General features: G+C 33.3%; 5 protein-coding genes and 1 long non-coding RNA gene across 10 annotated transcripts; 2 read left to right on the forward strand and 4 right to left on the reverse strand.

Moving 5' to 3' along the window:
- Positions 1-118: 118 nt before the first annotated feature.
- On the reverse strand, positions 119-4,111 carry LOC103858391 (cytochrome P450 81D11). The gene is made up of 3 exons (XM_009135742.3): positions 2,253-4,111; positions 1,663-2,046; positions 119-1,584 (listed from the first exon to the last, which is right to left on the reverse strand). Exons 1-3 carry the CDS (start codon positions 2,751-2,753, stop codon positions 970-972), a joined length of 1,500 nt encoding a protein of 499 aa, XP_009133990.1. The 5' UTR covers positions 2,754-4,111; the 3' UTR covers positions 119-969.
- A 240-nt stretch (positions 4,112-4,351) lies between these two features.
- On the forward strand, positions 4,352-6,492 carry LOC103858392 (metal transporter Nramp3). Its single transcript, XM_009135743.3, has 4 exons — positions 4,352-5,038; positions 5,109-5,245; positions 5,330-5,982; positions 6,050-6,492. The coding sequence occupies exons 1-4, from the start codon at positions 4,491-4,493 to the stop codon at positions 6,245-6,247; spliced, it is 1,536 nt and encodes a 511-aa protein (XP_009133991.1). The 5' UTR covers positions 4,352-4,490; the 3' UTR covers positions 6,248-6,492.
- A 1,296-nt stretch (positions 6,493-7,788) lies between these two features.
- Positions 7,789-8,640, forward strand: LOC103858394 (uncharacterized protein At2g23090). The gene is made up of 3 exons (XM_009135744.3): positions 7,789-8,026; positions 8,141-8,181; positions 8,309-8,640. The coding sequence occupies exons 1-3, from the start codon at positions 7,951-7,953 to the stop codon at positions 8,426-8,428; spliced, it is 237 nt and encodes a 78-aa protein (XP_009133992.1). The 5' UTR covers positions 7,789-7,950; the 3' UTR covers positions 8,429-8,640.
- On the reverse strand, positions 8,402-10,203 carry LOC103858393. 2 transcript variants are annotated; one of them, XR_004456090.1, is made up of 3 exons: positions 9,114-10,203; positions 8,959-9,030; positions 8,402-8,863 (listed from the first exon to the last, which is right to left on the reverse strand). It is a non-coding gene; the product is annotated as an uncharacterized LOC103858393 (long non-coding RNA). The 2 variants fall into 2 exon arrangements; XR_004456089.1 differs by having other exon boundaries at positions 8,959-10,203.
- Positions 10,204-12,777: 2,574 nt separating this feature from the next.
- LOC103858395 (growth-regulating factor 1) lies at positions 12,778-16,810 on the reverse strand. Its single transcript, XM_009135745.3, has 4 exons — positions 14,960-16,810; positions 14,469-14,681; positions 13,937-14,273; positions 12,778-13,667 (listed from the first exon to the last, which is right to left on the reverse strand). Exons 1-4 carry the CDS (start codon positions 15,288-15,290, stop codon positions 12,992-12,994), a joined length of 1,557 nt encoding a protein of 518 aa, XP_009133993.1. The 5' UTR covers positions 15,291-16,810; the 3' UTR covers positions 12,778-12,991.
- Positions 16,811-17,052: 242 nt separating this feature from the next.
- LOC103858396 (serine carboxypeptidase-like 10) lies at positions 17,053-25,896 on the reverse strand. Of its 4 annotated transcripts, none has more exons than XM_009135746.3 (14): positions 25,537-25,896; positions 25,303-25,448; positions 25,141-25,217; positions 24,943-25,062; positions 24,656-24,758; positions 24,544-24,581; positions 24,365-24,466; positions 20,758-20,844; positions 20,572-20,658; positions 18,194-18,265; positions 17,878-17,996; positions 17,636-17,749; positions 17,491-17,536; positions 17,053-17,363 (listed from the first exon to the last, which is right to left on the reverse strand). In XM_009135746.3, exons 1-14 carry the CDS (start codon positions 25,653-25,655, stop codon positions 17,283-17,285), a joined length of 1,311 nt encoding a protein of 436 aa, XP_009133994.1. In that variant the 5' UTR covers positions 25,656-25,896; the 3' UTR covers positions 17,053-17,282. The 4 variants fall into 4 exon arrangements, with proteins under 4 accessions (XP_009133994.1, XP_009133997.1, XP_009133996.1 ...); XM_009135749.3 differs by having other exon boundaries at positions 17,053-17,377; positions 17,479-17,536; XM_009135748.3 differs by lacking the exon at positions 25,537-25,896 and having other exon boundaries at positions 25,131-25,217; positions 25,303-25,442.
- Positions 25,897-26,506: the final 610 nt, after the last annotated feature.

Here is a 26,506-nt window from a genome sequence, read left to right on the forward strand (position 1 = left end):
AAACTTATAAATGACTCAAACCGGATATTAGCCTATAGACCCTAAGTGTGGTCATATGAAAGTGTAATATAATTTGAGAATTAATATAATTTGGTTTATGGTCATCTAGGGCCAGTTCTCTAAAATTTTAGAAAGTTTATAAATAAATAAATTCTTTAATCTAAAATGCATATATACATTCAAACCGATAGATGGATATCCGGTCTCATATTTGAACACGAACCGGTATGGAGACGGAAAATTGAGTGAAAGCCGGTTAAGGTGGTTACCCTCCCTTCTTTATCTTGCTTGGGAGATCTTCAACTGCGAGAAAACCTGAGTCTCCGATGAATCTGTACCTCCATAGCTACTCTTCTTCTGAGACTCGAGTTGACTATTCAAGTCTTCTTCTTTTGTCCCGTGAAATTGAAATGGTTTGGTTTCTTTTGGCATATGATACATTTCTTTTTCTTTATTCGAATTTTTGTTAAAGAAATTGGCCTCACTAGCCATGGAATAAAATGTAATTAGGTATTTAACTTAAAAAAATACACCCTCAATTATTACTACAATATACACTATATTATCCCTTCTTCCCGGTTAATACTTGCCCAAACTTCTTCCTCTTCACTTATCTACCACCACTATTTCTTCCAATTCACTATCATTTTTTTGTAAAAAAATATCAATCATTTTGGATCTCTATCTGTCACCATAACAATTATCATCGTTGAGGCCTGAGGGTGTATTTTTTAGTTTTTTGAAAAAAAATATCAATCGTTGAGGATTCAAACCGGTGTTACATAAATTTATGTTTTTAGTTTTTTATCATTTATCCTCTAACCAGATAAGGAATAAAATAAATAAAAATGACACAGACAATAAAAAAGAAAAGACAGAAAAAATGAGTTACATGCAAAGATAACATAGATAGATATTTTTTTTTTGTTCAAACATACATAAATAGATATAAAAACAAGGAAATGGGAGTTACGTTTCAAAAGGAGCGTTGAGAATCTTATGAACTAACGGACGAGCTCTACACATGGCTAGCAAAGGTGTAGCTGGACGCATTGTGGTTGCTTCACTAATGTCAACAAATTCTTCTCCAATTCTCTCCCAATCAAAACATTGAATCATCGATCCCAGAGCCAAATTCACTACCCGCTGAGCTAGACCGGACCCGGGACAAGCTCGTCGTCCCATCCCAAATGGCATTAACGTTTGATCTCCCCCTTTCCTCTCGAACCTCTCTGGCTTGAACTTTTCCGGCTCTTCCCATATATTCGGGTCTCGGTGAATGGCCCATACGTTAGCGATTAAAGTTGTGCCACGAGGGAAGTCGTAGCCTCCAATAATACAATCCTCAGTCGCCCTATGTGGAGCAAGCAATGGAGCCGCCGGGTAAAGCCGAAAAATCTCTGATATGATACATTGGAGGTAAGGGAGATTTTTAGCATCCGGTTCATCTATTAACCGGTCTAAACCAATTTTGGTATCGATTTCAGTCTTGGCTTTTTTCAAAACTTCTGGATGGTTCAACAAATTCAACATCGCCCATTCTAACGTTCTTGTTAGTGTCACATTTCCAGCGAATATCATAACCTATTCAAATAAAAATCAAGAAGTAATCATTCTGCAAACTATACGTATTGTTATTAAAATAGATTTCTTAATACTTACCACTACGAGTCCTTTGACGGTGACATCCGTATAATAATCAGGTTCAGTTTCCTGGAGAGAAAGCAAGTGATCAATCATAGTGTTACCCTTTTCTTTTTGCGCACGTTTGTCATCCAATAGTCCTTGGAGAAACTCATCGACCCGGACCGCCAACTTCTTGACACCTTTCTCATAACTAGTAAACCAACGCAGGAACGGAACATAGTCAGAAGCGTGACCTACACCAGCACTGGATACTGCTTCGTCAAGCAACTGCCTCACGCGTTTTGCTTCATCACCTTGCTCAGCTTCGTCTCCATAAAATCGTTTTCCTGCTATCATCCTGAGAATATTGTTGATGTTGAAGTTCCCAAACAATGATCTCAGCTCCACCTTTGCGAACACCTTAATATAATATTATAGCAAAAAAATGGTTAGACACTAGAACTGTTAAGATTAATACATCAATATATAGATAGGATAGCCAATAATAAGTTTTGAACGTAAACTAATGTAAAAGTACAAAGATCTAAATTGCAACTTAGTTTTGAGAAGAAAACTGTGAATCTTAAAATGACAAATTATATACATGTATACAGCACTTCTCTTACATGCAAAGAGTTCTTGGAGAGACACAATATCAAGTGTCGAATCTCATCCTTACGGATGGATAAGAAGCTATCAAGTCTATGGGACGAGAAGATCTCTATTGCGCCTATACGACGCAGATTCCGCCAGTGATCACCGTAAGATGTAGTGGCCATAGTGGTGCAGTTGTACTCAACGAGTCTCCCGAAAGTGAACTTTGGTCGGTCAGCCAAAGCGATGTCGTTCTTGGTAAAACATTCTTCAGCAAGGGAGAGGGAGGAGACGACAAACGCAACACGGTTGCCCAGGCGGAGGCGAAATATAGGAGCCCCGCCGAGAGATTGAGAAAGAGAGTGTAATATTTGGTGGAGCGGCGGTTTGAGGAGGTGAAGGTGTCCAATTACCGGCAGCGACCATGCCGGAGTTGGAGGTAAGTTAAACTTGCACTTCCATCTACCAACTAAATGCTTAAGAGAGAAGATGAAGAAGATGAGAAAAGACAAGATTAGCAAAAGATATTCCATTAGATGTTCCAGTTTCTTTCTTGCTGTTGTCAATGTGTTAAATTAAACACCAGAAGTCAGATGTTAAAGTAGTATTTATAAAATGTTAAGCGAATAAAATTAATATTCTGACGATAATTGTTTAATCAAGAATCCAATATACATGATTTTGATTGGATGTCCAAATTACTGAATACACATAAGCCAATAAAAATCCTCTTAATACAAGGCAATGAACTAATGACAGTGAACATTTTAAAAATGGATAACTATTTCAAATTAGTAGAATTAAAACTTGAAATAAATCTTACCAAATATATATTTCCTTTAATAATTAGTTGCTTTCTACTTTTATACAGCAGTTTTGACACGTTTCAACATTTGAAACAAACTCTCAAAATATCATGAATACAACAGGTACATGATAGTTTTTTTTCATGCTATTCTATTAATCAAACTTGATATAGTTTTGAAAAGTAAACCGAACAGAACAACCAATATAATACAAATTCCTATGAAAAATCTTGATATCTTATATAACGAATCAGACGATATATTTTCCGAACAAGGAACACAAACAATCGAAAAATCGGAGAAACTATTCTTCAGGCTGGACCGCTCTTTCAGTTCAGTAGAAAAGTTTAGCCATGTTCGTAGATCTTAAATCATCGAAATTAGATCCCTATAACAGATGCCGGAAACCTGACACAAGTCGATAGCCGTTACATGCTGATTTCTATAAGAGAATATTATAATCACTTTATAAATTTGTATTTATATTGTGGGTCACTTGTTGATACCCACACACATTTGTTAACTAAAATGCATAAATAATTACTATATAGTAACATAACTAACTAGATTTTACTTCCCTAATTCATTTTTACTATATTTTACATTTATCATAAAGAAATTGAATTTAATATATTTTTTTTTATTTTTTTTCTTTCAAATTCCTTATTCTTTTTAATTAACACACCAACGGTCACATCCACTACAATAACACGAACACCACCACCAGAAATACCACCTGACCCATATCATTGACTCAGCGTATGTTGCCTCCATCTCAAGCCAAAAAACCGCCAGACCCAAACCCACCTCCACCACCAATCACAACACTAGCATCACCTGGTACGTATCCATCATATTTCGGGCCACCTCCGCCATATCCACCAGCTGCTGTCGGTTTCTTCTTTGTCCACCCTAAATCAGATTCATCAAGATATCGCTTTTGGCATCAAGGGAAAATACATTCAAACTAATGCCATATAATAGACTAATCATCTGTTACATACTACTATATTAACGATTTGGACCGAAGCCCAAACATAGATTGGCTACACAAATAATTTAGTTCCAAACAGAAATAAAATTCAAGACCAATGTGTATACACGTGCCGAGCCCAAATAATTACCACTAGATTTCCAATTGGTTGATGATACGTAAAGTTTAGGAAAATAAATATTAATAAAAATTATTGTTAAAAATAAGATGGAAATTATTGTCTAAATGATTAAAATAAAATGTGGAAAACTAAATACAAATGGGAAAATGACCAAAATTTTCAAAAAGAACCCAAAAACCTTTATACATAAAAATTAAGAATTCTTGTGTGACAAATATGAAGAGAATATTATATTTACCGATGTACTGGTCTACTGGAGTCTAAGAGAGAGATAAGACAGCCACTAAAACAAAACAAAGGGAAGCGAAACTGAAAGTCTGAAACTGATTCTCAAAAGTCACCGGAAGATATGTCACGATCCGAGAACGATCGCCCACTTCTAATCAATAGGATTGACGAAGAGGAAGAAGAGAGGGCCTACGACGATACGGAGAAAGTTCACATCGTCAGAGACGAAGACGACAACGAAAGGGATCTCGAGTACGGCGTAGGATGCGGCGGCGCACCGCCGTTTTCATGGAGGAAGTTATGGCTGTTCACCGGACCAGGGTTCTTGATGAGCATTGCGTTTCTTGATCCAGGAAACCTCGAAGGAGATCTCCAAGCCGGTGCGGTTGCCGGATACTCGCTTCTATGGTTGCTTATGTGGGCAACGGCGATGGGGCTTCTTGTTCAGCTCTTATCGGCGAGGCTCGGCGTTGCGACGGGGCGTCACTTGGCTGAGCTTTGCCGTGAAGAGTATCCGACTTGGGCGGGTATGGTTCTGTGGGTTATGGCGGAGTTGGCTTTGATTGGATCTGATATTCAAGAAGTCATTGGAAGTGCCATTGCTATCAAGATTCTGACCAATGGGCTTCTGCCTCTCTGGGCTGGTGTCATCATCACTGCTCTCGATTGGTACAAACACATGAACTTTTGTCTTTATATATGTCTCATCTTTGATTGATAAGTTTGTTTGTGGCTACAGTTTCGTCTTCTTGTTTCTTGAGAACTACGGAATTAGGAAACTGGAGGCGGTGTTTGCGGTTTTAATAGGAACAATGGCAGTTGCATTCGCTTGGATGTTTGGTCAAGCCAAGCCAAGTGGCTCTGAGCTTCTCGTTGGTCAGCTTTTTCTTTATCTCTCTTCTCATTAGAATCTTCACTTGTGAGTTCTAATAAAAAGTCTGCTTTCTTGTGTTGTTGCAGGCATATTGGTACCGAAACTAAGCTCAAGAACGATACAAAAAGCAGTTGGAGTTGTGGGTTGCATTATAATGCCACACAATGTGTTTCTTCACTCAGCTCTCGTTCAATCGAGAGAAGTCAACAAGCGGCAGAAATACCGAGTCCAAGAAGCTATAAACTACTACACAATTGAATCAACGATTGCTCTTATTGTCTCCTTTATGATCAATCTCTTTGTCACAACTGTTTTCGCTAAAGGGTTTTACAACACAGACCTTGCTGATAGCATTGGTCTCGTTAACGCGGGACAGTATCTTCAGGACAAGTATGGAGGCGGGTTGTTCCCAATTCTATACATTTGGGGAATCGGGTTATTAGCTGCTGGACAGAGCAGCACCATTACTGGTACCTACGCGGGACAGTTCATCATGGGGGGTTTTCTTAACTTCAAGATGAAGAAATGGTTGAGAGCTTTGATCACACGTAGCTGCGCAATCATTCCAACTATTATCGTTGCTCTAGTCTTTGATTCATCAGAAGCTACACTTGATGTCTTAAACGAGTGGCTTAACGTGCTTCAATCCATTCAGATCCCTTTTGCGCTCATCCCTCTACTGTGTTTGGTCTCCAAGGAACAGATCATGGGCAGTTTCAAAATCGGTCCTTTCTATCAGGTTTGTTGTCATCTTCATCTACAACTGATCTTTTTGAGCTCTTACGTTTTTTTTTGTGTGTGCGCAGACAATTGCATGGCTAGTTGCTGCGCTTGTGATAATGATAAACGGTTATCTATTGCTTGAGTTCTTCTCATCGGAGGTTAGTGGTGTCATCTATACCGGCTTCGTGACTGTGTTCACGGCTTCGTATGGTGCGTTTATAGTCTATCTGATTGCTCGTGGCATTAATTTCACTCCTTGGCGCTTTAAAGCAGAGTCCTAGTTGAATGTGTTTGATTAATAGGAGAATGAGTTGTTTAGCTTGTGTGTTTTGTATTATATAAGCAGCTCTTCCTATGTATTAGTATATAAGGTCCTAAAGATGAAAAATAATCTTTCACCATCTGCTATTGTTGTGGATTTTAACTCGAGTAATAATACCCAGATTGAGAAAAATTGTTTTTTTTTTCTTTCTTTCTGAATAGAGATGAGTTAATGAAGACTCAGAACTGAAGTTTGTTGTACCAATTTAGTCTTGTTTAAGTGCATTCCCATTGAGAACTGACTTCCCGAATAATCGTTGGTCATATTAATGTTGATTGGTAGTAGTACTGGGACCGACCAATAAATTCTTACGAGTAATCATATTTGTGCCGCCTGATCTATCCCATATTTTGCCTGCACCGCACAATGCATTCATAGCGCAAATGTAAAACAAGTGGTTGAACCGCAACACACCTTGTGTTTCCGTAATCGCGATTCTTAGTAGTATCAGTTATTTAGAAAAAAAATGTGAAAATATATGATTTATACTGCTAAGTCCACTATTATCATTCGAAGCTAACATGCAAATCAAGTGGTTCAACCTCAACGTACTTTTTTTCTTTCTTAAACGATTCGTAGTGTTAAGAAAATGCAGAAAATATATGATTAATAAATGTTGCAACTAAAGGAACAGTCGACAAGTTGTGGGAGCCGAAACTCGTATAATCAAAATTTATATATGAATATGCTTAATTATTTGGGAAACTGAATTTCCTGCGATAGTCAACGATAAGACAACTTATAGAGAGAGAGAGAGAGAGGCGACAAGGATCCCTTGAAGGGCGACAAGGATGCCTAGAAGGGCGACGAGGAAGAGTGAGGAAGCTTGAATGGTGTGACAAGGAGAGCCTGAAGGGCGATGAAGATGCTTGATGGGGGAGAGGAAGAGAAAATGAGCTCAAAACATCACAACCAATTTTAATCGTGAAAGAATTTTGCATATGCCCATCTATTAATAAGCTATTTGACTCAGATTAGATATCAGTAAGAAAATACAAACCCAAGGGAGAGAGACAACTCCATCCAATAAAAACATGATCAGGCTTTATTTAAAACTCAACCCGAAATCAGAGGTAAACAGGAAGAACATGAAGAAAAACTCTGATTTTAGATTGAAGATGCAACAAAATTTGCCAAGGGAAGGGAGATCCGACAAGTGGAAGGATAGATTTGATACTAAGATCCATAATTTTTTTTTTGAATGAATGTTAAATTTATTCAAAACAAAAAAAAAAACTATTTTGTACAATCGATGTGCCATTATTTTAAAAAAACTTTGAATTGTTTGAATCTACTTCAAAATATTTTCTCATCCCTTCTATTCTCCTTCATCTTGTTGAGAACCAAACTCCCATAGCTTTGCTATATCTTCCACTAGCACATCCTCGTAGAGAGTCTGTGCGGTTTCGGACTAGTTTGTCAATGTACTTGACGAGGTGAGTTGGGTTTCTGTGGGCATTCTTCATGTCTCCTGCAGTTTCTCTCTCTCCAGACACAATCTTACTAAAGAGAGTATTCTAGTTCCTCGGGTCAATAGCTAAAAGGGCCTAAGCCCATTAATGAGACCCACATTCAAATACTCCCTTCTCAGGGTATAATTATTCCATTCCGTTTTCAATTTGTTCTTCTTTCTGGAAAATTAGGGTTTGTATTCTTCTCGAGATGGGTGGAGGAAACGCACAGAAATCGAAGATGGCTCGTGAGAAGAACTTGGAGAAGGCAAGGCAGGCCGGAAAAGGTAAACCAAACATAACACGACCTGATTAAATTTACGGTTTTAGAGGATGGATCCGAAAATTTGAGATTTAACCGATTCGATTTAGGGTTTTCTGATATAATTATTTTGTTACAGGCAGCCAACTGGAAGCTAACAAGAAAGCTATGTCCATTCAGGTGATCTCCTTTGCTCACCTTGGAGCTAATGTTTATATAATTATTGATCTGTGATATGCATTTCGTATGTTTGAATACTGAGTTGGGTGTTTTTCATATTCAATATCTTGTTGATGTGTATATACAGTGCAAGGTTTGTATGCAAACATTCATCTGCACAACATCTGAAGTGAAATGCAGGGAGCACGCTGAGGCCAAGCATCCCAAAGCCGATGTTGTCGCTTGCTTCCCTCACCTCAGCAAGTGATAGAAACTATCATTTCTCACCAAAAAAGGATTCCAATGTAAATGTATGGATCCGTCTCCTATGTTTGTTGTATCATTCAAGTGTCTCGGGTCAACAAAACTTATGGTTTCTGTTTCTGTTCCTGTTTCTGTTTTTACTAAAGACTTGTTTCAACGCTAAGTCTCTTACTACTATTATTATGGTTATACTATGAAGCTTTGTTTGGAACTTCTTTTAATGTTCTTCAATATTTGCTTCTCCTTTCAATTATGTCTACAAAAGAGGGGTATAGACAACAACAGTTTTGATACAACAACTTGTGTGTGTTTAAGATAATATTACACAACATTACAATGTTTGATACTACAAAATAGTATAAACCTTCAAGCTTTGGTTTTCACAGAGTCCGTAGTCTGCTGCTCTCTGCAGCTTTAACTTAGCAAATTATTGATGGGCCTATTCACCAACAAGAGAACTATAAGATTATAAGTTTGATGGAAATAGGTTCAATAGAAACAATAGATGGGTGTGCTATACGAGGAAACTCTTACCATGGCTTCTCCTGCGGTTAGTCTGTCTTGATGATGATCATACCTAAGATGCTTCTCGAGAAAATTAATGGCCTGAAAATTTACATACAAACGAAGTCAATACACTCGGAACGAAATGAAAAAGTTTATATTATAGCGTCAAGACAGTTTAGAACCTCTGGTGAGACTTAAGTGTTAGGGTGTCTGCATTGATAAACCTGGGCCATGGTTTCCTGCTATGCCTGCAATTCCTTCAAGTTTTAAAACATTTGGTCTTAAGTAACAGTTCAAAACACAATGGAATCAAACCTTCCAACAAGTTCCCCAAACTGAGGATCAAATCTAGCTGATATTTGGTTAGGTAAGTATTTAATTCGTGGTTCCCAGCACCTACGCACATGATTTCAACCCGAAATCAGAATAAAATATAAAACAAATTGATAAAATAATAAGAAGATATTTTTACAAAAGAACTTTATAAATATATGGTTCCATGACAATTATAAATACAAACAAAACATCATGTTTGTTTTCTTACTCACTATGGAATCCTTCTCTATTTTTTTGAACACTTTAATATATTTAGATAATATTAAGTAAAAGTCTATCCAAAAACCACATTTAAATTCTATAACATATATCATTTACACAAAATGACATAGTAAAAAAATATGAAAGTCAATTTCTAAAATTTAATTAATTTATATACGATAAAATCTATTATATTTTATTTTATTAAAAATATATTATAAAGTAGATAGAATCTAAAAATGAAATTTTTACAAATTAATAACTCTATATGGTAACAATGTGGTAAACATGAAAATTCTTCATATTCTTTTCTAAATTTGTTTACCTTTGAATAATAGTGGATTTGATATAACTTATACAAATGGTTAATTGAATAAAGAAGGATTGCAGGAGATAATGAATAATGTTGCACAAAATCCATGTTCGAGAATACATGATCTTTTAAGATGTATGAAAAAAAAATTATAAATAAATAGGGAACTTTTACTTTTACTTTTACCACTTTTTGGGTATCATTATTTATGTTTAGACCACTAAAGAGATATTTTCAAAAATATTTTGTTCATTAAGAATAAAAAAACTCTTATACCTTTGTTTTCTATTTATAATAAATTATTATTTAAATAAATAAACAAAAAATAGAAATAAAAAATAAAAAAAATTCATTTTTCTTTTTTTATGTTGTCAAATTATACTTTTCCAAATTTAAACTTTTTATACATTTTTTGAATATTTTTGTTTCGAATATATTTTTTCAAAATTTATTTTTGAAAATCAAAAATTCTTTTTGAAACCATTTTAAATATATATATATAAGTATTTATTTATATATTTATTAGAATCCTAAATTTCACATTCCAAAAACTCTATCTCACCTCTCAACTCTAAACCCGAAATCTAGATTAGTTAATCATGGAGTTATAAATGTCGTTTTAAAAAAAAAAGGTAAAAGTGGTTAGTGTAAACATGAAAAATGGTATTATGAATGTGATATTTTTGGCAATTTCTCTAAATAAATTGACATATCATCAAATTTCTTTTGTAATTAGTACAAAATATATGTCAACTTTTTAAATGGTTCTCAATTAATATATAGAGGATAATTATCTAGTTCACATTATTTTTAAACATATGCTCGATCATGCACCCTTTTTTTTCGTCAACTCCATCATGCTAGAGGTGTCAAAATGGGTCAAATGGGTCAAATGGGTCAACCCAACCCAAAACCCAAATGGGTTTACTGTTAATGAGTCATGGGTCAACCCAACTCATTTATTAAATAGGTTGGGTTGATCCATGACCCATTAAATTAAAAAGGTTAGATGGGTTAACGGTTGACCCATGGACCCAATATCTTTATAATAAATTATTTTTAAGTTAAGACCAAGTTGATCAAAATGATAAAATGTTTTTTGTGGTTTAGGCGGAAAATAACATTTTTGCGGGAAAGTGAATTTTCCCAGTTTTGGCGGGAAAATGCGTTTTTGCGGTTTTGGCGGGAAAACATGTTTTTACGGTTTTGGCGGGAAAATGCGTTTTTGCGGTTTTGGCGGGAAAATGCATTTTGCGATTTTGGCGGGAAAATGCGTTTTTGCGGTTTTGGCGGGAAAATGGGGTTTTGCGGTTTTGGCGGGAAAATACGTTTTTGGCGGGAAAATGCGTTTTTCCAGTTTTGGCGAGAAAATGAGGTTTTGAGGTTTTGGCGGGAAAATGGGGTTTTTGCGGTTTTGGCGGGAAAATGGGTTTTTGCGGTTTTGGCGGGAAAATGCATTTTTGGCGGAAAAATGCATTTTTGCGGTTTTGGCGGAAAAATGCGTTTTTGCGGTTTTGGCGGGAAAATGCGTTTTTGCGGTTTTGGCGGGAAAATGCGTTTTTGCGGTTTTGGCGGGAAAATGGATTTTTGCGGTTTTGGCGGGAAAATGGATTTTTGCGGTTTTGGCGGGAAAATGCGGTTTTGGCGGGAAAATGCGTTTTTGCGGTTTTGGCTGGAAAATGGGGTTTTGAGGTTTTGGCGGAAAATGCGTTTTTGCAGTTTTGGCGGGAAAATGGGGTTTTGAGGTTTTGGCGGAAAAATACGTTTTTGCGGTTTTGGCGGGAAAATGCGTTTTTGCGGTTTTGGCGGGAAAATGCGTTTTTGCGGTTTTGGCGGGAAAATGGATTTTTGCGATTTTGGCGGGAAAATGCATTTTTGGCGGGAAAATGCGTTTTTGCGGTTTTGGCTGGAAAATGGGGTTTTGAAGTTTTGGCGGAAAAATGCGTTTTTGCGGTTTTGGCGGGAAAATACGTTTTGGCGGGAAAATTGGTTTTTGCGGGAATAAATGATTGGACTTTAGAGAAATTCATGATTTTCCAATTTTATCAAACCTTAGAATTGAGTTTACTCATGGTTTTTTTTAATTGAAAACAAAATGGGTCAGAGTTGACCCAACCCAATAAACCCATTAACTTGTTAACCCATTAACTTGTTAACCCATTAACCTGTTAATCCATTAACCTGTTAATCCATTAACCTTTTAACCCCCATTGGATCAAAAATAAACAGTTCATTTGGGTTAATGGGTCAAATTGGGTTGGGTCAACCCATAGGTCATGACCCATTTTGACACCCCTAATCATGCACCTACTTTCCAAAGAACGTATACTTCTGGAATTCAGAAAATAATTGAAAATTAAATATTTTGGAATTTAGAAAATAATTGGAAATTAAATATTTAATTTCTAAAAGTACCAAGTGAGATATTTATTCGATTCTTATCGTCTTGTCTCGTGCAAGTGGAAGTGCCTGGATCGACCCACAAATGCCACGTGTCATATTATGCTCCAGAAATATACAAAAATCCAAAATGAAACAAAAAACTGATGGACCATCCATAAACTCATGGTCCTCCACTCTTTTTAAAGGAAACAAGAATAAGTAAAGTAGGGTTGAAGAGAGAGTGCAAAATGTAGTAAAGGGACCCAAACGTGGAGAAACAGAGCAGACTAAAGTGGGAGACAGTTGTCTTTTGAAGAAGTGTTATTCCATGTCCACTCCACAAAACAATTTTGCCGCTTGTCTGCAACTAGGAAACCTCTGCAAATCTTTTTTTGGGCGAAACTAATATTAATTCACATTTTAACATTGTACAAACTAATTATAAATGTTCAATTTTTTTTATTAAGGTCTTTAATAATCCGTTCGGATAGGATAGCATCTGGACAATTAATGATCAACGCCAGAACTTTCAGATGGGTTAAGCCTTTTTCTAAAACATAGCTCTTCATAATGTTTTGAGCTTGACAAAAAAATATAATGTTTTAAGCAACAGATGCAAGAAAATTAAGAATTTGATGATAGAGAAACAATAAATCCATGGATTCAGAAATCGGAAAGATGGAGAGAAGACTTGTCCATTTCTCCTTTAGTTTCTTCCGTCTTTATATCGAAAACAACAAAAAACAACAACAATGCACCAAGGAAAACAGAAACAGAGAAACATAATGTTTTTGAATATTTTTTCGCCATCGTCCGAGTTTTCAAGTGTCACATAGATGGAGCAGGAGCAGAGGAGTTCATCAGTGTGGTCGGGCCAAGTGGATCCTTCCCATCGCAGTTCTTGTTGCTGTTATCACCAAGGACAGTGCTGCTTCCTGAGCTGCTGTTAGAAAGAGAACCAAACGTCGACTTCTGCAAGACCCCCGTTGGAGAAGAACCAAACTTGGGACTATTAGTCGTGCTGTTTAGTACCTCACCGAGAGGACCTCCCATGGAGTTATTATTATTACCCCATGAGATTGGTATCCAGTTATTTGCCTTTTTCACAGGCTCAAGAAACTCAGTGTTGACGCCTAACCCCATGTGGATAGCAGGGTCAAACTCACGCGACAGCCTTAGAGGAGAGAGAGCAAGCTTATCTTGAACAGGGGAAGATGGAGCCATGGGGATTGACATTGAGAGCTGAGTCCAATCCGATTTCAGCTCTTCTGTCCAGGAATCGACATTGGAGTTCTTTGCTTGGTTGCTAAAGTCCAGATACGATCCAAAGCCTTTGGAGGAGTTTGCGTAGGAGGCTTGTTTATGGGAGGGATTAAGTAACGAGTCAGAGGAGATGAGACCGAACTCGAAAGGGCTACTGCTTTGTTTCTGATGAGATTCCTTCGATTGTAAGTTCATTGTGGCAGGAAAAACGGAAGCCCCTTGAGCATTTTGAACTCTGTCACTGCAACAGCAAAAAAAAAAAAAAACCATTTTAACATTTTCACAATAGGAAGGAGTGTGAATAGTTCATAAAAAAGCACATCCACAACACATGGAATCCTAAGCCTCAATTAATAAGGAGTGGTCACAATCACAAAAGATGTAGTAATAATGTGTGGGTCTAGTTACTGAGAAGCAAAAAGATAAAGAAGTATGAACATTAAAACATAATAATATGCAAATATGTTATAATATGAAAAGGGAAAAAAAAAAGATTTAAAACTTTATTACCTGTTAGCCATAGAAGGAATGGCATGATGATGATGAGTTCCAACGGCGGCGAGGCTATTGTTATTATCTGATCCACGCGTAGCAACAACCGTAGTCGCTGCTGCCGCCTTGGACGCAGCAGAAGCGGCGGCGGTAGCATTAGTATTGTGGCCATTTAGGCCTTCCACAGGCTTTCTTGAACGATGGCGGCCTCTGTTAATGTGTCGTTCACAGTACTTTTGGTCGGGAACAGCATCCCTCGAGCACCGCCATTTCTTTCCATCTGTCCGGCGACATCTCCCGGGCTCGGGATCCATGTTACCGCCGGAAAAGCCCAGATGAAAAGAGCCCCATCCAACTACATAATAAACACACCAAAACAGAACCTCTCAAAATCTCTTAAAACAACCATTGGCCAACAACATTCCCCAGCAAAAAAAAAGGAATATTTAATAAACTTTAATATGTAAAAATAACAACTCGAGAGGCCACTATAAAGCTGATTCTTGGCTAATGTTTGGCATTAAATCAAAGATAAGAAGTAGGAGCTTACAGGAATTAGGAGGCAAGGATCCATAAGGGAAAAAAGATTTTTTGAGAGAGAGGAGCAAACTAGATGGCACAGGGACATTGGCTGTGATGTATTTGTAGATCAAAGCCTGTTGCTCTAGCTCAGCCCATTGAGTCAATGAAAAAGGTCCTTTAGCTCCTGTCAACAAGCTTCCATGCATGCTGTTTGTGTTCATCATTCCTCCTAAACCATATCCTGACAAAAACCCAAAACCATATCTAAAATGATTAAATATGACATAAACCCATTTCAGAAAATCAGCCTCTAAGCAAAACCCATATAGTAATTAAATTTTTTGACAAAAACCCATTTCAGAAAATCAAACTCATAGCTAAACCCATGTAGTCTAGGAGCGTAAATATCTCAAGATTTTTTTTTAAAAAACAGTGTATTTCAGTCAATCAATCTCTAGGCAAAAACACATATGAAAAGTAACTTAGGTAAAAAGAAAAACAGAAGTACTTTTTTCAGACCTGAGTTTCTACAGTACTGAAGATACGGAGAGACATCTGATTTGTCGGAAGCAGGGGAGAAGCTAAGCATCTGTTCTTGCCTGCGAGGATCGACGGAGGTAGATCTCAAGAGAGGTATGCCTTGATGAAACGACAGAGTCTTAGCTGCAGCGGAGGAGGAAGAGAAACCATCTATTAATGTTCTTGAAAGCTTCGAGCTCCTCCAGAAATCTTCACCGTCAAAACCGGATCTTTCTTGCTTGTTTCCGAAACCAGATCCGAGTTCTGTTTGACCTGGAGACCCGTTTTCATGACCCGAAACCGACCCTTCAAACCGAACTCCAAGATCCATGAAAATGGATGCAGAAGCAGACAGAAAAGAGCTAAGTACTCACTTCAGAGGTTTTTCCCATGGGAAGTAATCGCTTGAGCTCAGAGTGAAGGAGAGAGATAGAGATAGAGATAGAGACAGAGGGAGAAGAACGAGGCGAAGTTTTTATTTTCTTTATACTGTAGATATTACTTATTTATTTAATAAAATAAAACAAAATAATAGTAATAATTGAGGGAGTGAGAGAGTATCATATAGCGTTGGGTTGAGACAAAGAATGGTACCGCAGGCACAATCAAAATCTTGAACATGTTATAACATATTTAAAATCTTGATCATGTTATAACATATTTAAAAATCTTTTCAAAAAGGAAAAAAAACGAAAAGAAATTAGAAGAGCAGTAATTCATATATTTTGTAAAAAATCATTTTATTTACCTTTTTTTAATTGATTTTTCGTTGTTAAAACATGAATATATAATGTAATAATTTAAAATATTTGATTACTTTAGTAACATTTTTAGTAGAAGCTTGTTGGAAAAAAAAATGTATAGTGGAAGCAACATGACCTTCTTAAAGATGAAAGACATGTGGACACCACGTGAGACATGTCTCTACGACGACTCTATTTCAACTTCAACCCCTAAGCAAGGAATTTCATTTGTTTTTTGCTTTTTGTAAAAAATATATTTGTTAAATGTTGTAGATAAGCTAAATGACGATCTATAACTATATTAGTGTTTTGTGATGAAGAAGAAGATGGTGGTGTACAAAAAAAAATGAAGAAGAAGAAGATGGTCGAATTAGTAAAACTTAGTATAATTTTATGAAACTATAATCGTACAACTTGTAAAACTATAACCGACAACCGGTATAACTTTGTTAATAAAACCTTAAAACTTGGTAAAACTTGTATAACTTTATTGGTTAAAATGTAAGACTTAGAATAATTTGGTATAACATTTTTGGTTCAAATGTAAAACTTAGGATAATTAACTTAGTATAACTAATTGATAAAATTGTATAATTTGCTATAACTTGATTGTTATCATTGTAAATTTACAGAAGACCATGAGTTGTTTAACCACAAACACACACTTTGGTTTTGAGACGCAGCGTCGCCGTCAGCCGCTAATATTTACAGCGTCGATGAAAACACGGACACGATCACTAGCGATAGTCGCCGGCGGCAACTTACTACCGACGGTGCGATTAAATTTCTCCATCTTGTTTGTTAATTATATCCGCTTGACGCTGCGTCCGCGTCAACGTAAAGAACATGGCTATTGAAGAGCTAACTCCACCTGCTCCTTTTTCAGGTGATATAGTTCTTTGGAGGCACAATCTTGATGATTAAATACCAACTTTCTCTGCTACCAAGACTTCAGATCACTTGCATATTAAGAGGGATCGAGTAGTTTGGCACATTTTGGTCTGGTTTAGTCAACCAATACCTTACCACTATTTATGTTATCTACTGGTGATCTTATGAGAAAGATATGAAACTAGAGATCACCTGTTTTTTTGGCATGTCCATATTATTTGACTGTTATTAAAAGAAATACGGTTCACCAATAAGCTGATAAATTTTCAGAAAATAACGTACTAATATCTATCTGCTCTCTTGTTCAAAAATAAACAAAAATTTATCTGCTATTGATACAGTTATAGATTGGTCTTTTGTTTAGCTGTTCTTTTCTTCGATGCTGATGACATTATAAAGAAACACATTCTGAATATTTTAGTTCCTACAGAAGAATATACTAGAAAACTAAGAATTTCATAGTAAATAACTACATATTATAACATTGGAAAGAACTTGGCTCATTTGGATAAATGATGGCTGTGAAACTTGTGAAGCCCACCCGACCACCCCAAAACTCAAAATTAACGATTTCAGTACTTAGTTCGTTGAATATAAACTGGACTGTACAAAATAAGTAGGCAAGCGACTCCGTATTTAAATGTGTAGCATTTAAATATTTTATGAGCTACGTAAAGCCATGAATTCTTTTACAAAGGATGTCCACTGATCCACCTTTGGAACATGATAAATGTCTCGTTTGGTTTATACTCTGCCGTGTGTCCACCCCCCTATAATCAAAATGCTCAAAAAGATTAATAAGCATTTTCATTTCATTTTTAGAAAAAAAAAACATTTTCTTTTCATTACAAATAATGCATTGATAGGAAAATGTTAAGTTCAAACAAGAATACTTGCTTTGATAGTAGCAAATGTCATTTTATTGGAATAAGTTCTCGTGTATCTGTCAAGAAAAAGAACAAGAAGGATTAATATGAAGTGTGTGATAAGATGAGAAAATAAATGAACAAGAGAAACTTAAAACATAAGAAGATATATTTACCCAGCGATTTGATCTTTTATCTTCCAAGGCCTCCAGTCATCAATGATGGAGTAATTCAGAGATTTGATCCAGGCTTGAGTTCCTAGGAATGGCATAGTGATGTCATGATCACCACTGTTCACCATAAATCACAACAATTTTATAATCTGTTCGAATCTTATAGATAAAAGTGGATAGTTGTATAATTTATGATAGTTTTGTTTGATCTTGGTTTGATTGTAGTTTGAACTGTTAATTCACACCTATATACAAGAGATCGGTATCCGCTGAGGCTGATATTCATATGATATGGTACGCTGCTTATAATGTCGTGATCGTATGGAATAGTCCAGTTACATCGCTGCCAATGTCCTTTGGTCCCCTGTAATCATAGATGGTCAAAGATTGAGATTTAGATTTTACAGCATAAAACTTTCTTTATATAATCAATGATCTTAAACCATAGTTTTGGTTACCGTTGCTACTTCTAGTTTGGGTAATAAAATAATCGTTCGTTGTAAATAAAAAAACCGAAGTCTTGGTTTTTTTGGTCCCAAAAAAAAACAAAGTTGCATATACCTTTTTAACATGAAGAGCTTCGCGAACTCTCTCGTTATTGGCCCAGCATTCAATGATATAATAAAGATAATACTGCCAAGGCAAACATGTCAAAAATCAAATTGTTTCTTCAAATATCACAAATGTACCTTTTTTTTGTGCACTCACAAATGTACTATTTGTTAACAGAAAGATACGCCTACAGATAAGCTTACATGATGTTTTTTTTTTTGAAAAGAGCTTACATGATGTTACTAGTTTTCATATGGTTTAGCTTGTATCTGGTATATAATATCTCAAATTTTATAGAGAAAAAGCTACTACCAGAAGAGTAACAAAAAGAAAATACATTAACCAAATTTTTAATTCTTAATTTTAGTTGGAAAAAAATTTTTGAGCCACTAAAATATTTTAATTTTATTATGAACAATTTCTAAAATTCAAATATTGGCCTTCAAATGGAGAGTAAGTGAATTATCTATTAAATATTATTTGAGAAACATTAAAACATTTTTTTATGGTCCGGGTATCCAAACACCATACAGAGTCCGACTAGCGCCTAATGACACCGCCGTCGAAGACATCTCGGAGGACCGCCGATTTCACTCCATGTTAATTGAAGGTGGCCATATGTATGGTTAAGAGTCTCGCACTAGAGGAAAATTGATCTCTGGCATAGACCATGGCTATTATTCCTCTAGTGGAGACCACTAGACCACCATGATGTGGTTTCACATTAAAACATCGTGGTGCTATGTTTTAATGTTTTAACATTAGAACATTTGAGTTATGCTATGTGTAAATAGTTGAATGATTTTCAGTTTTATTAGAAAAATAAGTTGCACCATGTAAAAATATATTTCTCATTCAACTAATCATAAATTAATTATTAATGTATAAAAGAGATTTATCTTCTTTCTTTAAATAAAAGCTACTGAATTACCTAATGTAATCAAGATATATTTGATAAATAATAATTTTGAATAATATAGATTCGATAGCAATATGTGCATTCTCTATCATTTTATTTAATTTTGATGTTATCAAAATAAATTAAATAATCACATTAATCATATAATAATAATTAGATTTTTTATATATTATTTTGAATTTTTTTAAATAACTATAATTAAAATGTTAAAAATCTCATATTGAATTTTTTGTTATCTGTGTTTTCATTTTTTATTATAAAAACACAAATGATCGTGTATATATATATATATATATATATATATATATATATATATATATATCGTTTAAACTAAAATATATACCATATAAAATACATAATGTTTTAATTTTGAAATCGCAATTTAAAAGTACTGAAAACTTAATATTTTAACTTCAAAATTTGCATTGTATTTTCAAAATAATGATAAATTACTAAAACTATTAAAAGTTCACATTAAAAATTTAGTTACCATTATTTTTTTAAAATACAAATGATCATAAAAGTATGAGTATTGAGTCTTATTTAATAGATATCCATATTATATATATATATATACATATGTTAATATCATTTAAATTTAGTTACATCTCTCATATATTATTTGGAAAAACATTACAACATTTGAGCTATGTCTTGTGTCAGAACCAAAATGATTATCAAATTCCTTAGAGAAATAAGTTAGTCCTTTTAAACATATAGTTCTTATTAATTATTAATGTATTAAACATATTGTTCTTATGAAAAACACTACAACACTGAAAATTTTGTTATCAGTAGTTTAATGTTTTGTATTATAAAAAGACACAAATGAACATAAAACCATATGAATAAGAAGTCTTATTTAATAGTTTTCAAATTATATATACAATATAAAATACATAATATTTTAATTTCAAAATTGCATTGAACAAATATTGATAACTTCATATGTTAATTTCAAAATTTGCATTGAATTTTTAAAAATAATGATAAAATACTAAACTATTTAAAGTCCACATTAAAAATTTAGGTGTTAGTAGTTTATAAAAATACAAATGATTACAAAAACATATGAGTATGAAGTCTTATTTAATAGATAACCATATTAAAATATATTAATATATGTTAATATAATTTTAATTTAATTATATACCATATAAAATAGATAAATGTGATTATATAGATTTATTTACCATAAAATAATTGTAAGTAAACAAGAGTGATTATTTTTATTTATGTGATCGCGCCAACTTAATTATATACACAATAGTTACTAATTTTTCAATTATATAATATATATTTAATTTTTTATTAGTTTATAATATGTAAAATAGATAAAAGAACGTAAAAATAATTTGTATATTCAATGTTCATTCCGTGCAATGTATAGATCTTAACATAGCTATTAATATTATATTCTCCATTTTGAATAGATTAGTGATATTTAAATGACTTCAACATTACTTACATAGCAATCTGGAGATGTATTTTTTGGATTTCTTTTGTCATCGCAATCAGGTAATAATATATGTTGTGTATTTATTTTGTCAGTGCACTGCAAATAAAAAAGAAGAAGAAAAATTGAATTAATGATGATATTTAGTATCAAGCAAGAAAATAAATAAATGCAAATTGATTAAAGCAGAGTGTGTACTTTATGGTATTCTTCAACAAGTTTCAGACACTTTGTGTTACGTGGATCCACATTTCCATAATTTCCCTTGCAGTTTATCTTCAATGACTGTAAACAAAATTGGGAGAAATCGAATAAAAACCTCTCAAAAAGATAACCAATGACACTTTAAACTTTGAACTTATTTAATAAGCACTTTAAAATTTCAGAATGATATTTATATCATAAAAACTCTCAATCTGGCTTACTTGTATATCAAACTAGATCCTTTCTCCGCGCTACGCGCGGATAATATATTTAAATTTGTTACATTTATCATTTTTATTTGTATGTAAATTTTTCTATATTAAATTATATATAACTAATTTTTAAATTTGAGTTTTTTTATATTTTTAGTTTGAAGTTAATATTTCTATTATATGTAACACAATTAACTAATAAAATATGAAGAATCAAGTCTGAGATTTTAAAGTTATGTAAAAAATATATAATTATGTATAGAACACAAATTATCTTAGTTTAAAAGATCGGAATCTCATCTCGAATAAATTTACGAAAAAAAAAGTACTCCAATAACCTACTTAAAATATAAAAACTCCTTTTAAAAAAAAAAGCGTACTTAATAATATTTTTTTACATGTAATAGTTGAAAACTAACAATTGAATATCGATCTAAAATATTATTTTAATATATCTAATGTAAAATATTAATTGTAATAAACAAATTTTGAATTTTGTAATATTACATGAATTAGAAGTCTTTAAAATCTAAAATCTATTTTATTAACATACTATATTTTTTATTCATTTATTATTTTGACGTTACAAAATATTGCTTTAGTTTTATTTGTATATTATTTTTTTAATAATTTAGTTTCTTTTTAAGTAATTTTAAAATTATCAAGAATGTAATATATTTAAAATTATTTATTTAAATATATCCAAATATAATGTCTCATTTTTATGTGTGTTTGCGTTGAGCATATTTAATTTGTAATTTGTATATTTAATAACACCTTATTGCGTGTCGTTCTATGGTTTTAATAAATGTGTTGTCATCTCATTTTTATTACTACTAACATGATTTTTTAGTGATCAATGATAATGTATTTTAAACGTTATGTATTATATTTTATTGTATATTTTTTAACTCTTCGTGGTGGCACTTTTTTTAGAATCATTTTAATTAGATAATAGGTTTTAAGATGTAAATAAAACTGTGTATGTTGTAAATTTAGACTTCTTAGTGTAGCTGAGCACTATCAATTATGGAAATTATATTATGATTTTATTTTACAAAATCTTTTTTTCTGTGTATTTTTTTTGTTTTATTTTGTATTTTTACAATTTTATTGCATTATTCTTTAACTGCAAAGAATTGATATTTCTAATTTTTGTTTCATATACCTTAAAAGTCTTCGGTTGATTTTTGTTTGTTTTCTTTCTCCAATTATAATGTATAGTTCGACCATTTCTTCTTTTTTTTTGGATCAAACTACTAATATCATCAGATAGAAAAACTTAAACTCTAAGAATTGAGTGAGTATTTGTGCTAGAGAAAATTGATTTAACCAATAATATAGTGAGATATTATAATATTAGAAGGTATGGAAACTCTTCTATGTTGTCAATTGATTTTATATTTGTGATAACTGGAAATGCATCTTTATGTCTTCCTTACATCATCCTTAATTGGTTTGCGGTTCGACTATTTCTAATATATTGAGAGTAACATAAAATTAGATGTTGATTATCTCCTCCCAATTAGGAATGCACAGAATGAGAGAAATTCAAGATGAGACCAGTTTACAATTTTGTCCTCATATCTATATAGAGTTAGTTTATAGATTACTCTATTTGTTTCAAAATATAATCAATTTTAATTAAAATATGTAATATTTAAAAATTATTACTTTAGAAATTTGTCCTTTAATATATAAATTTAATCAATTACACAGTAATTTACATAATTTAATTGGCTACAGAATATCCAATAAATATAAAGTTACATTGAAATATAAAAATAATTTATATAGTGAAACAAAAAATACTTTTAAACCATTATTATATTATAAAACAAAGAGAATATTTAAATTATATTGAACATTAGAATAGTAAAAATCAGAAAAGCTGAAATCTCAACGTCGATCATTTAAATTGGCTATGTTATTAACTTTGAAGATAACGTGAATGATCAAGAACAAAAAAGTTAATTTTAGCTTCAGTCATTTTTTTATAATCAATGTACCAAAAAGAAAAAAATAACAGGAAGATGAATAATAAAAAAAGATACAAACAGAGTACTGTAAAAAGGTGTTGATCATAATAGCAAACATTATAGTCTCAAAAATAGTCAACTTTATATTAAATATTAGTCAAAAATAATAAAATATATAATATTAATAAATTTTATTTTAAATATAATTTAACTTTTAAAAATTTTATCATTGCACATGGTGCAGAAAAGCACCTAGTATTATTTGAATTTCAAAAACTATCTGATGCACTAACTTTTTGTGACAAATCAAATTTAAGGAACTGGGCAAGAGATTGAGAAGAGGGATGTGGAGAGGTACAAAGAGTCTTCACTTGATGAGTTATAATGGAGCATTGAAGTGCCATTGTTGTAGTCGTAGGAGTTACACCGGTGAAGTTGGGTAGACGAACAGATTTGGAGTCGCTGGAGACGTCTGAGGCAAGTAGGCTAAAGAAAAGGAAGCTATAAGTTATACAATAGGCTGGCTATTTTGATGGTTTTAGATGGTTCGAGACCCATCATCTAAACATTCGCGATGACGTGTCAGTTTGATTGGTAGAGAATATTTTATCCTATGTGGCATTCCTAAGAAGCTTCAAAATTAGTAGCTTTTATATAGTAGGATTAAAACTATAACATGTACTGTTCAAAATCGATGATGTGTTGGTTTACTTTTTTTTCTAAAACAATGTTTAAATTATTTGTTAATAAAATAAAATATAAAATTTATAAAATATAAAATTCATTAAAATTAAAAAAGAATCATAAAATTCATTAAATTCACACAAATAAAAATTCACACAAAAAGTATTTATATTATTTTATTAATACATATAATATAAAAATCACAGAATAATAAAAAAAATCACAAAATATCAAAAATAAATTTGTTTTAAAAAAAATCAGAAAACACTATATTTTAGTGTTTATTGGTTGGGAATTTTCTAGATTTGTATATCTAAATTCAAAAAGCATCTAAGGAATAGCATGCAGTGAGTGCTATAAACTGGCTATTTTTTTAAAAAAACAACACTTCATCAATTTTGAACAGTATGGGTTGCAGTTTTATTTGATGTACAAGTAAGCCAAATAGAATGTTTTTATGATACAAGTGTCATTTTAAAGGTTTAAAATGCTTCTTAAATAAGTTCAAGGTTTTGACAAAAAAAAATAAGTTCAAGGTTAAAGTGTATGTGGTCGCCATTTTGAAGGGTTCTTATGCAATCTTTCCAAAAATACGTTGTTGTGTCATTTAAAGCTATAACAGTAATAACTAATAATAAAAAAAATTAAAGATAAACTCTGGGCCAAGCTTAGTTGTCAACTATAAAATTCTCAAGCGACAAATTAAGTATTGCGTATATTTTATACCTCGTGGAGTTCATCAGATATTAATGACATTCCATGAGAAAATGGAATACGATAATTTTCTTCAAATTCAGGATATGTTACTGGGTTTCCGAGCACATAACCCTGGTTTTGTACAAAAATATTAATAAATTTTTAGTGATCGAAAATATGTACATAAGAATGAGTTGAAAGTTAATGACCTGTAGATTTATGAGAGGTTTACAACATTTATAGTTTCCTGCATCATAGTGTGTAAATGTTGTTAAAAACGTGAGAGAATACCAGATCGATTGATTCGATAAAATAACATACCTTGTGAGATTTCTTGAACGAGTGCCGGAACAGTCTTACCGGAATAAGAATCCCCGGTAGCGTAAAAAGGGTTGGAGAAAAATTGTGGATGCTTGCTTAACCACTGCCCAAAAGTATGTTTATTTTCTAATTGATGGGCTAACTAATCGCTGGCAATAACAATATATACTGCTTCGAATACAAAAACAGGTTGTGCTATAATGAAATGGCCTACATCTCGCCAAGGTCGATAAAACTAGCATATAATACAAAACCGTGAAGGCACAAAGTTAAGTTTGTCATATTACCTTCTGAAGAAACTCATGGATCATCTTAGCTTCATTTGTGTCACTAGTTTTACCAAGTGGAGTTCTTGAGTAGGAGAAGCCAGCTCCAATTGGTTGATCCAAGTATATTATGTTTGCCATCTAAAAATGTGATCAAATTTTAAAAAGATCAAAAAAAGATTGGGTTTATGATCGACATATGAACGTACTTTCCGCTACCTGCGTCCATGAATATGTAGTAGACACCAAAGAAACGAGACTTCCATTGTAAACCTCAACCTTCACAGCCACCAGTCCTGTTTTGTTTTTTGTTCTTACCACTTTTAACATATCATTTAAAATGGTGCTTAATTAGAGAAAAATGATATTTTATAGATTTACCGTTCTCAAAAAGAAGGCCTTCGAGAGAAGAGCACCCAGGTCCTCCATTCAACCATAAAAGAAGAGGATCTTCTTTTGGATTCTTCTCAGATTTGATGAAGTAGTAAAACAACTGCAAGTTCTCTTCCTCGCCAATGCCAATGTATCTTTTGTTCAGAAGAATGGCTAATTACTAATTGCAAACTTGAACACAAATTATTATATTGGTAACAAGAAAAGTAACATTTTACAAACCCGGTTTCAAGTTCGAAAGGAAGAGGGCCTTCAAAACCAGGAAGAAACTTGACGATAGAGCCAGAATCAGCGTGATGACTGAAGACAAGTATAAGTAGAAGCAGAACCTTTAGTGCCATACTCGTTCTCTTTTTAATTTTTAAATATCAAGTCCTTTATGGATTAGATACGTATATATAGATATCATTGTGCTAATACTGTAATACACTCGTCGGTCCACGTTGAAGAAATGGTTTTGAATGGAGCAACCATTTTGTGAGTCACGTGGTTGGTGCAGCAACCATCACAATGCAACCATCACATCACACACTATTCGATCATGATAAGATGGTGACAGCTGTTATGTTTTTATCCTTTCCCTTTTCATGGTCCTCATTTTGCTCAAGCCCGTTCCCACATAAATTTTAGCCCAACAAAAACATAAATGTTTGGGCTTTAGACTGAATATGAATGCTGACAAAAAAAAATATGAATATGAGAATCTTTCTTATAAATTATGGTGTTGTTCGCAAGTTCTTGGCTGAGTTTTCCGGCTCTAATCCAACGGTTTAAAGTTTCGGCTCATGTTTACTTAAATTTAGGAAGTCGCAAGGTGAACTTTGAAAGGTTTGTACATATATTGATATGGAAGCGATTGGCTCTTAGTGTTGTTTTTCGGTATAAAGATTGTTCAACTTCGGTTTATGACTGTATATGCAAGTCTTCTCAGGATTCTATGCTAGTTTTTGAGCTCAGGAAGGAAGCAGTCTCGGACTCAGGCTTGTCAGTGCTATGTTTCTTCGCTCCTTGGCTCTTAGTTGGGAGTAGTCTTCGTTTTCTTTCTCTTTAGTTTGAGGATATCCTATGGTGTCTACTGATGCTACTGTTCATCCTTCACTCATATGTTTTTAAATTATCTCTCATATAATTCGTTCCTTGTTGGATTTGTCCCCATGTGGAAGATATTCTTCACCATTCTATAACTCTTTTA

This window comes from Brassica rapa, chromosome A03 (assembly GCF_000309985.2).
Source record: "Brassica rapa cultivar Chiifu-401-42 chromosome A03, CAAS_Brap_v3.01, whole genome shotgun sequence".
In the NCBI taxonomy this organism is placed as follows: Eukaryota; Viridiplantae; Streptophyta; class Magnoliopsida; order Brassicales; family Brassicaceae; genus Brassica; species Brassica rapa.